The 13,526-nt window shown below is 40.8% G+C and overlaps 1 protein-coding gene across 1 annotated transcript in view; it reads right to left on the bottom strand.

The window, feature by feature from the left end:
- Positions 1-9,990, bottom strand: part of LOC106579676 (reversion-inducing cysteine-rich protein with Kazal motifs) — a 108,239-nt gene extending 98,249 nt beyond the window's left edge. Inside the window, exon 1 of the mRNA XM_014159806.2 lies at positions 9,753-9,990. Within this exon, the coding sequence (XP_014015281.2) occupies positions 9,753-9,822 (70 nt within the window). The 5' untranslated portion in view covers positions 9,823-9,990. The remainder of the gene's footprint in view (positions 1-9,752) is intronic.
- Between the last annotated feature and the right edge of the window lie 3,536 nt (positions 9,991-13,526).

Genomic DNA, 13,526 nt, shown 5'->3' with positions numbered 1-13,526 from the left:
CATTGCTTGCTGTTTGGGGTTTTAGGCTGGGTTTCTGTACAAGCACTTTGTGACATCTGCTAATGTAAAAATAGCTTTCTAAATACATTTGATTGATTTCATTTCTGATCTCCAAACATGGTGGTTCCTTAAATGGATCCTTTGGGATTTTCAGTTTAAAGGGAGTTGCTAACTAGCGCTAGTGCAATTGCTTACTAGTGTTAGCATAATGACTGGAAGTCTAGGGTATCTGCTAGCACCCATAGATTTCCAGTTATTGCCATTCGCTTGCGAAACTACCTCTAACTTCCTTCATACTGGACACAGAGACATAAAAATGGTATCCACAAGTTAATCTGACTCTTGGGAAGTAGATAATTGCCAAAATCCCAAAATATCCTTTTAATGTTCAACCATGATTGATGACCCAGTTTTTGTGTCATCCACGCAGGTTCAGGAATTCAACAAACACAATCAATGCTTTGAGCCACAACGCCCACCACAACCCACAAGAATTCAGCCAAGACCCAACAGTAAGTGCTCCTATCCAACAACATTTCTATGCATGCATGCCTGACTTCACATTATCTATAAGGTTTGGACTATTCTACCATGACAGGAGAAAACCTATGTGTCAGTGGTTCTGGCTAGGTAAAGACAGCCAGTGTGATCAGCAGGTCTATGTTTATTTATTTGACTAGGCAAGTCAGTTAAGAACAAATTCTTATTTTCAATGACGGCCTAGGAACAGTGCCTTGTTCAGGGGCAGAACGCCAGACTTGTACCTTGTCAGCTCAGGGATTTGAACTTGCAACCTTTCGGTTACTAGCCCAACGCTCTAACCACTAGGCTATCCTGCTGCCCCAATATGTGTGCTCCAGGGCCCGGTTTCCCAAAAGCCATGGAACTTAGACTTACGAGAGTTTTAACGATGCATCGTAAAAATAAAGGCTGAAGATTTCACACCCATTTCCCCAAAAAACAAGCAGTGCACTTGTTACAAAGTGAAACTTAACTGTCTCGTTACAGAAGCTGTCCCGAGCTGAAAATTATTCCAGAATATAGGCTAAAGAGTTTGCTGTAGCTCTTAAATTATTTATGCCTATTCGAAGTCGTATTTTTTACACAATGCAGTTTCCCATCAAGAGAAGACTGTAGTCTATTATGTATTCTAAGTGTTAGTATAATGTTGGCCATGTGTTCCGTATTCTAAGTGTTTGTATAATGTTGTCCATGTGTTCTGTATTCTAATTGTTTGTATTATGTTGGCCATGTGTTCTGTATTCTAAGTGTTTGTATAATGTTGGCCATGTGTTCTGTATTCTAAGTGTTTGTATAATGTTGGCCATGTGTTCTGTATTCTAAGTGTTTGTATTATGTTGGCCATGTGTTCTGTATTCTAAGTGTTTGTATTATGTTGGCCATGTGTTCTGTATTCTAAGTGTTTGTATTATGTTGGCCATGTGTTCTGTATTCTAAGTGTTTGTATAATGTTGGCCATGTGTTCTGTATTCTAAGTGTTTGTATAATGTTGGCCATGTGTTCTGTATTCTAAGTGTTTGTATAATGTTGGCCATGTGTTCTGTATTCTAAGTGTTTGTATTATGTTGGCCATGTGTTCTGTATTCTAAGTGTTTGTATTATGTTGGCCATGTGTTCTGTATTCTAAGCGTTTGTATTATGTTGGCCATGTGTTCTGTATTCTAAGTGTTTGTATTATGTTGGCCATGTGTTCTGTATTCTAAGTGTTTGTATTATGTTGGCCATGTGTTCTGTATGCTAAGTGTTTTAAATTATGTTAGCCATGTGTTCCGTATTCTACGTGTTTGTATTATGTTGGCCATGTGTTCTGTATTCTAAGTGTTTGTATAATGTTGGCCATGTGTTCTGTATTCTAAGTGTTTGTATAATGTTGGCCATGTGTTCTGTATTCTAAGTGTTTGTATTATATTGGCCATGTGTTCTGTATTCTAAGTGTTTGTATTATATTGGCCATGTGTTCTGTATTCTAAGTGTTTGTATTATGTTGGCCATGTGTTCTGTATTCTAAGCGTTTGTATTATGTTGGCCATGTGTTCTGTATTCTAAGTGTTTGTATTATGTTGGCCATGTGTTCTGTATGCTAAGTGTTTTCTCTTGCTATTTTGATTATGTAAATTATGCATTTCTTCAGTTTGGGTAAACTGTGAACAGGAATGAATAAAGCCAAAGTCAAAACAATTAAATAATTAAACAATGAAAATAATGAAACATGAAGTAGTAAGTTAATCGACATTGCCATATACCTAATATGTTGACCTTTAGATTATTAGTTAGGCTACAGTGAGTGTGAGCTTTGAGATAATAGTAGCATTGGTATGAATATTGAAGCAGTTCAGATGTAGCCTAATGGTTTAATACTAAGTAGTTCTATCGATTGCACATACATGAAAGTGAGGTCAATATTCAGCCTAATAATCTAGCTTTAATATAATTCGATTATCGCGTTTTTCATAAAACAAATTGAGGTTATCCTTGCTTCGCTTGTTAATAACATTGCAAACATTTTAGGCTATTTATATTCGACTATGAAGTTTTCGGCAGTCACAGAGACTCATAAACATATTAATTCTGTGTTTAGCAGAGATTTTCTGTGTGGAAAGTGACTCGGGAGTGCAAATGGTGATCTAACGACTCACTGAGCTGTTGTACGAGAGGTCTGAGGCAGGCGTTAAGATTGCGAGCGATTTCAAGTGTGACGTTAAAAATGCACTATACAGAAATTGCTCCACCATTTCCTGGATGCAAACATTCCAATAGTTTGCCTAATTTCAGTTAATGTGACAAAACAAGCAAGTGTAGTGTAGAGAATCATTGTACCATCTACACCGCTGTGACCAAAAATACTGTTTTCCCGCTGTTTGAAGCTGGTGTTCAGTGCAAGCAGAATCGGGGTATATGCAGCAGTTTGGGCCGCCTGGCTCGTAGCAAACTGTGTGAAGACCATTTCTTCCTAACAAAGACCGTAATTAATTTGCCAGAATTGTACATAATTATGACATAACATTGAAGGTTGTGCAATGTAACAGCAATATTTAGACTTAGGGTTGCCACCCGTTCGATAAAATACGGAACGGTTCCGTATTTCACTGAAAGAATAAACATTTTGATTTTGAAATGATCGTTTCCGAATTTGACGCTATTAATGACCCGAGACTCGTATTTCTGAGTGTTTATTATATTATAATTAAGTCTATGATTTGATATTTGATAGAGCAGTCTGACTGAGCGGTGGTAGGCAGCAGCAGGCTCGTAAGCATTCATTCAAACAGCACTTTTCCTGCGTTTGCTAGCAGCTCTTAGCAATGCTTGCTTCACAGTGCTGTTTATGACTTCAAGCCTATCAACTCCCGAGATTAGGCTGGCAATACTATAGTGCCTATAAGAACATCCAATAGTCAAAGGTATATGAAATACAAATGGTATAGAGAGAAATAGTCCTATAATAACTACAACCTAAAACTTCTTAACTGGGAATATTGAAGACTCATGTTAAAAGGAACCACCAGCATTCATATGTTCTCATGTTCTGAGCAATGAACTTAAACTTTAGCTTTTTTACATGGCACATATTGCACTTTTACTTTCTTCTCCAACACTGGGTTTTTGCATTATTTAAACCAAATTGAACATGTTTCATTATTTATTTGAGACTAAATTGATTTTATTTATGTATTATATTAAGTTAAAATAAAAGTTAATTGTTCATTCAGTATTGTTGTAATTGTCATTATTACAAATATATATATCTTTTTATATATATATATATATATATAAAAATTGGCCGATTATTCGGTATTGCCTTTTTTTGGTCCTCCAATAATCGGTATCGGCGTTTTAAAATCATAATCGGTCGACCTCTAGTACGGAGACGGATAGAGTAAATTAACAAGCGAACAAATGTCCAGGTAGAGGGGAAGTGGTGTTTGTGTGTGCGTGCGTGTGTGTGCATGTGTGTGCGTGTGTGTGCGTGCATGTGTGTATGTGTGTGTGTGTGTGTGTGAGTGTGCGTGTGTGTGCATGTGCGTGCACGTGTGCGTGCATGCCTGAGTGTGTGTGTGTGTGTGTGTGTGTGTGTGTGTGTGTGTGTGTGTGTGTGTGTGTGTGTGTGTGTGTGTGTGTGTGTGTGTGTGTGTGCATGCATGTGTTTTTGTGTGTTGGGGAAGGATTGGTAGTGGTGATAGAATCAGTTCAGCGTCTTTTTTTTGGCAAGCGATCCAACAAGGAGCACATCTTGTTCAATTACATAATATCCTGCTGTTGCGGCCAGCCTCTGAGCCTGCTGGTCAGACTGTCTGCTCTGGATTTATTCAAATGAACCAATGAAATACCACACTTTAGATCCAATCTACTTATTTTGTGCCCCCTCGTGCGGTGGAGGAGATCTTCGTGGGCCTCAACCTTGTCTCAGGGTAGTAATTTTGTGATCTGTTGATATTCCTCTAGTGGTGTGGGGGACTGTGCTTTGGCAAAGTCGGAGGGGTTATATCCTGCCTGGTTGGTCCTGTCTGGGGGTATCGTCCGACGGGGCCACAGTGTCCCCGACCCCCCACTGTCTCAGTTTCCAGTATCTATGTTGCTATAGTTTATGTGTCGGGGGGCTAGGGGCAGTCTGTTATATCTGGTGTAATTCTCCTGTCTTATCTGGTGTCCTGTGTGAATTTAAGTATGCTCCCTCTAATTCTCTCTCTCTCCCTTTCTCCCTCCAGTCCCGGAAGACCTGACCCCTAGGACCATGCCTCAGGACTACCTGGCCTGATGACTCCTGGCTGTCCCCATTCCACCTGGTCGTGCTGCTGCTCCAGTTTCAACTGTTCTGCCTGCAGTTTCAACTGTTCACCGGACGCGCTACCTTGTCCCGGACCTGTTTTTTTCTACTCTCTCTCTCTCTACCGCACCTGCTGTCTCGACCTCTGAATGCTCGGCTATGAAAAGCCAACTGATATTTACTCCTGAGGTACTGAAATGTTGCACTCTCTACAACCACTGTGATTATTATTATTTGACCCTGCTGGTCATCTACGAAGGTTTGAACGTCTTGAAGAACAATCTGGCCTTAATGGCTTTGTGCTCTTATAATCTCCACCCGGCACAGCTAGAAGACTACTCGCCATCCCTCTGATCCTGGATCCTCTCTAGGTTTCTTTCTTGGTTTTTCCTAGCCACCGTGCTTCTACATCTGCATTGCTTGCTGTTTGGGGTTTTAGGCTGGGTTTCTGTATAGCACTTTGTGACATCTGCCGATGTAAAGAGGGCTTTATCAATACATTTGATCGATTGATTGAACAGCACCAACATAATACACATTTGTTTTTGAGTTGCAGGGTAATTTAAGCTGAGTTATAAAATCAGCCTTGATTGCTATACAAATGGCTATGGAGTTTAATAGTGTGTTCTTTTCAAGTCTGTACAGATCCTGGGTCAGGTATTGCTCTTTGAAGTCACAGATCCTGGGTCAGGTATTGCTCTTTGAAGTCACAGATCCTGGGTCAGGTATTGCTTTTTGAAGTCACAGATCCTGGGTCAGGTATTGCACTTTGAAGTCACTGATCCTGGGTCAGGTTTTGCTTTTTGAAGTCACAGATCCTGGGTCAGGTATTGCTTTTTGAAGTCACAGATCCTGGGTCAGGTATTGCACTTTGAAGTCACTGATCCTGGGTCAGGTTTTGCTTTTTGAAGTCACAGATCCTGGGTCAGGTATTGCTTTTTGAAGTCACAGATCCTGGGTCAGGTATTGCTCTTTGAAGTCACAGATCCTGGGTCAGGTATTGCTCTTTGAAGTCACAGATCCTGGGTCAGGTATTGCTCTTTGAAGTCACAGATCCTGGGTCAGGTATTGCTCTTTGAAGTCACAGATCCTGGGTCAGGTATTGCTCTTTGAAGTCACAGATCCTGGGTCAGGTATTGCACTTTGAAGTCACTGATCCTGGGTCAGGTTTTGCTTTTTGAAGTCACAGATCCTGGGTCAGGTATTGCTTTTTGAAGTCACAGATCCTGGGTCAGGTATTGCTTTTTGAAGTCACAGATCCTGGGTCAGGTATTGCTCTTTGAAGTCGGCACAGAAATGAAGCCATTTCATTTGATAACCTTGACATTTATGGTAGCCCTTAATGTAACAACTTGTGTCAACATAAATACAGATGTTTTACAGAGCCGGAGGCCTCAAGCCTTGTTACTGCTCATCTAATAACCTGAAAACTGTTCAGTTAGGTCTCAGATCTGAAACATGAAATATATTAATGTTAATGAAAACTAATGTTCTTGCAAACATGCTCTATACTCTCCCGAATGAACAATTATTGGAGTCAGATCAAACTAAATACCATTATTTCAGATCATTAACCATGTACAAAGTTAATATGGATTTAGTTTTAATTTAGTTTATTAATTTGACCATTTTATAAAACCAGCACACATACAACTTGAAAAAGCCATACATGCACATGAGTTAAATCATGGAGGACAACACACAATAAAGTCTGGGACTTATTTCTATTGTTAAATCATGGAGGATAACATACAATAAAGTCTGGGACATATTTCTATTGTGGTACTCTTGAAAGGTTAAATTGATTGCAGATTTTTTTTTTAAAGGGATGACTAGTCTCAATAGTGGATACTTGAAAAGAAACTAAAAAGGGAAAGATAGAGATAATTTCAGCTAACCAGGGACATTTTGTTTTACACGAAGCAACGGAGTTGGACAATGGGAAAACCAATATCTTGAGGCAGTGTAGTGGTCTGGAAGGGATCAAATTAGTTGCTCAGATGTTCCCAAGACGAGAGGCCGCTATCATTCCCATTTTAGAACTTTAAAAAAAAGGCCCTGTGTGTATGCGACTTTGTCTTCTTCATAATGCCAGCTTGCAAATATGGGTCCAAACCAATGATTTATATACAGACTAGATCACTAACAGGGGGCACTGTTTTGAAGCCACTGCACCTCCATCTTGGCACTCCCCCATCGGTGTTAAAAATATTTTGGAAGCTATAGAAATTAATTTATTGATGTCTACATTTGTTTTTGCCACATTTATTCTGTTACAGACACCATAATGCATACTTTAAAATTATATTATGCGAGCTAAACATAAAATATATATAGAAACATATATTTTTTTAAGTAACAGTGTTACTGTGCCCACTACAACCAAAAAGACTTAAATAGTAAATGCATTGTCCTTGAAACATTTAATTGAAATACTGTAGAATTCCATGCATTCCTCTGGAGGACTGCTTCTTCTGGGGAATGCCAATATGGCCCACCAGCTTCAAAGCCTTTCATTGGCCAATACATAGCATTATCAATCCAGGTTTTACATACATCATTGTCCCAAATGAAGTTCCCAAATGAAGTTCTAAGCGATGTTCTTTCATCTTCGACACACACCGTGACAGATGTCTTGTGTCAGTAACTTTCAAGCGATATTTACGCGGAGTAATCCACATCCTGAACGCATGTGGACAAACAGCAATTTTCTCAACATCAAAGTCTCAACACCGCCAGATGCGAATTACTAGCTGCCAACTAACCCCCTCCGTAACGATTGAAGAATCAGTTGAATGATGTCGGCCAAATGAATATTGATGAGTAACTTTTAAAGGGTATGCCTACTGTATGCCTACATGTTAAAACGTGGGTGCGCCAACTGGTTTTAACACATTGTTAAAATGTGACACATGTCAACATACAATAACTATTGCCTTATTCAATGACTTAAGCAAAGTCAAGGGCAGATGTCTAACACCAATACAAGTGTAAGTACACCTCTGTATTTGCTAATTGCCTGGTGTGAAGGATCAGCAGCTCATCATTGTCATACACTTGATCCGTGTGTCAAATGTTTAGCCATATTATTACCTAACAAGTAAAACGTTGAGGTTTAACATCAACGATATCTAGCTATACTCTTGTAGGAGCAGTCATCAGCCTCATACACAGGCTATTCTCACCGAAGAGCAACAACGTAACACCTATTAAATGATTTCATGTCACGAACACAACATACTATGTTACAGCTCCATCACCGTTATAGGTTACACACTATGGGCTGGTTACAGCTCCATCACCGGTATAGGCTACACGCTGTGGGCTGGTTACAGCTCCATCACCGGTATAGGATACACGCTATGGGCTGGTTACAGCTCCATCACCGGTATAGGTTACACACTATGGGCTGGTTACAGCTCCATCACCGGTATAGGCTACACGCTATGGGCTGGTTACAGCTCCATCACCGGTATAGGTTACACACTATGGGCTGGTTACAGCTCCATCACCAGTATAGGTTACACGCTATGGGCTGGTTACAGCTCCATCACCAGTATAGGCTACACGCTATGGGCTGGTTACAGTTCCATCACCAGTATAGGCTACAAGCTATGGGCTGGTTACAGCTCCATCACCAGTATAGGTTACACACTATGGGCTGGTTACAGCTCCATCACCAGTATAGGTTACACACTATGGGCTGGTTACAGCTCCATCACCAGTATAGGTTACACGCTATGGGCTGGTTACAGCTCCATCACCAGTATAGGCTACACGCTATGGGCTGGTTACAGCTCCATCACCAGTATAGGTTACAAGCTATGGGCTGGTTACAGCTCCATCACCAGTATAGGCTACACGCTATGGGCTGGTTACAGTTCCATCACCAGTATAGGCTACAAGCTATGGGCTGGTTACAGCTCCATCACCAGTATAGGTTACACACTATGGGCTGGTTACAGCTCCATCACCAGTATAGGTTACACACTATGGGCTGGTTACAGCTCCATCACCAGTATAGGTTACACACTATGGGCTGGTTACAGCTCCATCACCAGTATAGGTTACACGCTATGGGCTGGTTACAGCTCCATCACCAGTATAGGCTACACGCTATGGGCTGGTTACAGTTCCATCACCAGTATAGGCTACAAGCTATGGGCTGGTTACAGCTCCATCACCAGTATAGGTTACACACTATGGGCTGGTTACAGCTCCATCACCAGTATAGGTTACACACTATGGGCTGGTTACAGCTCCATCACCAGTATAGGCTACACGCTATAGGTTACACACTATGGGCTGGTTACAGCTCCATCAACGGTATAGGCTACACACTATGGGCTGGTTACAGCTCCATCACCAGTATAGGCTACACGCTATAGGTTACACACTATGGGCTGGTTACAGCTCCATCAACGGTATAGGCTACACACTATGGGCTGGTTACAGCTCCATCACGGGTAGAGCGACCCTCCCCATTTGCGTGATACAATTGGTAAGAAAAGAGGAAGAAAATCAGCGTGATACAATATGGAGAAATATGACGGATATCAAGTTCACAATGGAAAACTATATGGAAAGTGACTACTGTATTACCTCCAAAATAAGAATCAAAACTATCCCAATACAAAGTAGGCTACCGTTAGAAAACATAAAGTATGGTGTATTCTGTTGATAAATCTGTACAACGGTTGTTGGTCGCTCATATTGCTGGATGCGGACTGTAAGCTACACCGTAGGAGTGAATTAAAAAGTTAAAACTCTGCGCGCTGAATACTTGCGTCCCTACAATGATTTGTTCTCAGTTAAGCGAACTTTACCATTGTATATAGCTTGCATGTTTTGATACAATTACAACCCCTAAGAGCACAACAATGGACTTAGACACAGGACAATTACACACAGGACAATTACTGTATGTAACGTTTAGCGAAATAAGAAAAACCAACAGGAGACTTACCCTGAGTAAGAACCAAATCGTAGAAGTTGAAGGCGAGAAGAAAAGTCACTATCTCAAAACACACATACATCTTATTGAAATCCTAAAGTGCATTGTGAAGGAAAATACAACAAAAACACTGCCGCTTTGACAAGCTCCATGAGACCTTCTGCACTGGCGACATCAGCGACTGCGGCTCTCTCGTGATCCGCTCATGTGCAGGCCGAACAGTGGAGGAGCAAGAGAACTTCTGGCCCTATGCTCACACGCACTACATACTGGGCATGCGCAGACGGGATAAAGCCCACCGGTCACAAGAGGGCCGGGTTAACGGTGCCATGAGAACAGTTTGATAACACCGTTATTAATGCATGGTTGCGGTGATATGTCCACCAGGGGCGAAAATCTGATATCAACTTTGGAGGGGACAATTACATGAAATTTTCTCAAGAGCAATTCCTGAGGGGGACACCAAAAGTAGTGCTGTAACACATAGCCTACATTGTAATATGGTAAATGTATATTGAGGAACCAAAGAAATAAGGTGTTTGCCGTACTCCTAACTACCGGTACCCAAAACTACACAACTAATCACAACAGCAATACCATTGCCTTTAACAAATCTTAGTTCAGTCACCAGTTTAAGTTGAGAGTGGGGGTATCCATGGCATCTTCCAATTATGTTCCTATTTTACAAGTAAAAAAAATGGAGAACCTTTCATAATGTTGCCAAACAAAGACTCAACAAACTTACCTGAGACTCCCTGTCTCTGCCAGTCTGTCCCTGCATATCTGTCCCCAACTCTGCTGTCTGTGTGCCATCTGTTGCCTGCTCTGCCTAATGACATCATTGTGAAACATTTCCATTAGAATTTCATTTCTTTCTTATGAACATTTTATCAACTAGTCTTTGAGATATTAGGCTACTAGGGTTCTTACTATGCGTTTTGGTGTATTGAAAAATACTCTGATGTCCGTCTTTTATTTTTCTGCCATTTTTCTACCTGGCTGGCTGGCTGGCTACACACACAGTGTGTAGGTTATTTACAGTAGGAGATGGGCTTCTATCATCTTCAATCATTCTATTTGGGCTTCGATCTAAAAGGTAGCTAGCAAATGTGAAATGGATTAAAATGACAAGAGTTGACAGCTGTATGAGTTCCCCATTTACACAACATATGCTGCAACCTTTTGTAATTGTAATAGTTTGTTTCATATTGGCTGGCTTCCAACAATAGCTGAATTTGCAAAGCTAGCGAGCACCAATTCAGTTTCAGTGGTGTTTGCTATAATCTTTGCTACCCGGGTTAAATAAAGGTGAAATAAAATAAATAAATAAAAGTTCACTTGCGACAATTTAGCTTTTGCAACGAGACCATTAAATATATTTAAGACAATGGAAGAAGAGAGTGTAGTTCTGTTCAGTTTGGATTTCAGTTTATCGCTAACCTTATCACAGGGACTTTCAAGCACTAACTTACATCATCTGCATGCTGATTCCATCTTTGACGACGCCACATAAATGGAATCGGTACTAGCTAGCTTAATAGTTCATATTTGCGCGCTAGCTCTGCATATTCAGCTAGTGTGTGTGCGCGATTGACTGGATTAACCTCACGTCAGTTACGTGCATTGAGTGCCTTTCAGACAGTAGATACGACCTCTCTGTTACCTAGCAAGCTAAGGAACTGGCAGTGGATCAAACCATTGTGAGGCAAAGGGTGGGGGGGGTTGCAATCTTTTGAAACTTAAAAACGCGCTATTAAGTGTCTATAATCAGCACAATTGCTTTCATTGCGTATTATTAATATTATTTAAATTACAGAGTTATGTTTCAGTGATATATTGGGGGGGACAAATCATATTTTTCCCAGGATGGGGGGGTCGTGTCCCCCCCGTCCCCCCCCGGGATTTCCGCCCCTGATGTCCACCCGTCTCTCATGTACAGATTTGCACGCCGCACCACACGAAAAGGTCTGGGCCACTCGTTGACATGGGAATTAGATGTGACAAAAGCCTGACAGACAGACAAGAGTCCTACATGTTCTTTAAACAGTTATTTTCCTTTTAGCCAGCGCAACGTTACTGCAGTGAAGCTGTCATGGTGGAATGTTACTGCTGATGTGTTAGTCAGCGACGATATGCGGCTTCATCAAATACTCTTATTAACAACTGCAAACATTTGTCTCCACCTTCACCTTATGGCAAAATGTGTAGAATTGCAGGAAATTAACTGTTTAACTTCAACGTTTTCTCTTGGATGTCAAGAGGAGGGCTGCTAAAATAAGGGGACCCGCGAGCCACTGTGGCCCCCACCCCCATCAATGTTGCCCATCCCCTATTATTGTTTCATTCACTTCTCACTCCCCCCCCCCCCCTGCTGCTCCCCCCAAGAACATTCCCTCTGGGACTTTCTATGTTTTAGTAGTAATCTAAATGTGTTATCACTGCACTTTCAACAAATTAAAGACACAACAAAGTTGAAATGGGAATACAATGTCAAACTTGTTATTACCACGCTTCGTCTAATAGCGGAACCAAATGACCTGGATTGCAGTTGAGAGTACATTAAAAGTACACGGTGCAAGTGATCAATGCTGTTGGAGATTCTGTTTTGGTATTTATAATGTGAAGATCTCCATAAAAGTGCAACCTTTGCATGCTATCTTGACCATGCACACTTGCTATGATTACACAATAAGACTTTTATAGGTACAGTAAACTTAAAATGTGGACATGTATGAGTTACTAATTTTAAGATTGAATAAAAACTGTTACAGTTGAAGTCGGAAGTTTACATACACCTTAGCCAAATACATTTAAACTCAGTTTTTCACAATTTCTGACATTTAATCTGTCATGTCCTGACCATAGCGAACTCGTATTTTTCTATGGTAGGGTAGGTCAGGGCGTGACTGGAGGGTTTTGTCTAGTTTAAATTTTCTATGTTGTGTTTTTGTTTCTTTTTTCTATGTTGGGGTTTTCGTATGATTCCCAATTAGAGGCAGCTGGTCATTATTGTCTCTAATTGGGGATCATATTTAAGTAGTTGTTTTTCCCACTTGTGTTTGTGGGAGATTATTTTGAGTTAGTGCATGTTGCACCTCTTTGTCACGGTTTGTTGTTTTGTTTATAGTTTATTGTATGTCTTGTATAGTTTCACATATAAATAAAGATGTGGAACGATACCCACGCTGCGCCTTGGTCTCCTTCATATGACGAACGTGACAGAATCCTAGTAAAAATTCCCTGTCTTAGGTCAGTTAGGATCACCACTTTATTTTAAGAATGTGAAATGTCAGAATAGTAGTACAGAGAATGATTTATTTCATTCCCAGTGGGTCAGAGGTTTACATACACTCAATTAGTATTTGGTAGCATTGCCTTTAAATTGTTTAACTTGGGTCAAATGTTTCGGGTAGCCTTCCACAAGCTTCCCACAATAAGTTGGGTGAATTTTGGCCCATTCCTCCTGACAGAGCTGGTGTAACTGAGTCAGGTTTGTAGGGCTCCTTGCTCGCACACACTTTTTCAGTTCTGCCCACAAATTTTCTATAGGGTTGAGGCCAGGGCTTTGTGATGGCCACTCCAATACCTTGACTTTGTTGTCCTTAAGCCATTTTGCCACAACATTGGAAGTATGTTTGGGGTTATTGTCCATTTGGAAGACCCATTTGCGACCAAGCTTTAACATCCTGACTGATGTCTTGAGATGTTGCTTGAATATATCCACATAATTTTCCTGCCTCATGATGCCATCTATTTTGTGAAGTGTACCAGTCCCTCCTGCAGCAA

This window comes from Salmo salar, chromosome ssa19 (genome assembly GCF_905237065.1).
Source record: "Salmo salar chromosome ssa19, Ssal_v3.1, whole genome shotgun sequence".
In the NCBI taxonomy this organism is placed as follows: domain Eukaryota; kingdom Metazoa; phylum Chordata; class Actinopteri; order Salmoniformes; family Salmonidae; genus Salmo; species Salmo salar.
The sequence above is the reverse complement of the archived record's forward strand: the minus strand, read 5'-3'. Positions and strand labels throughout refer to the sequence as shown.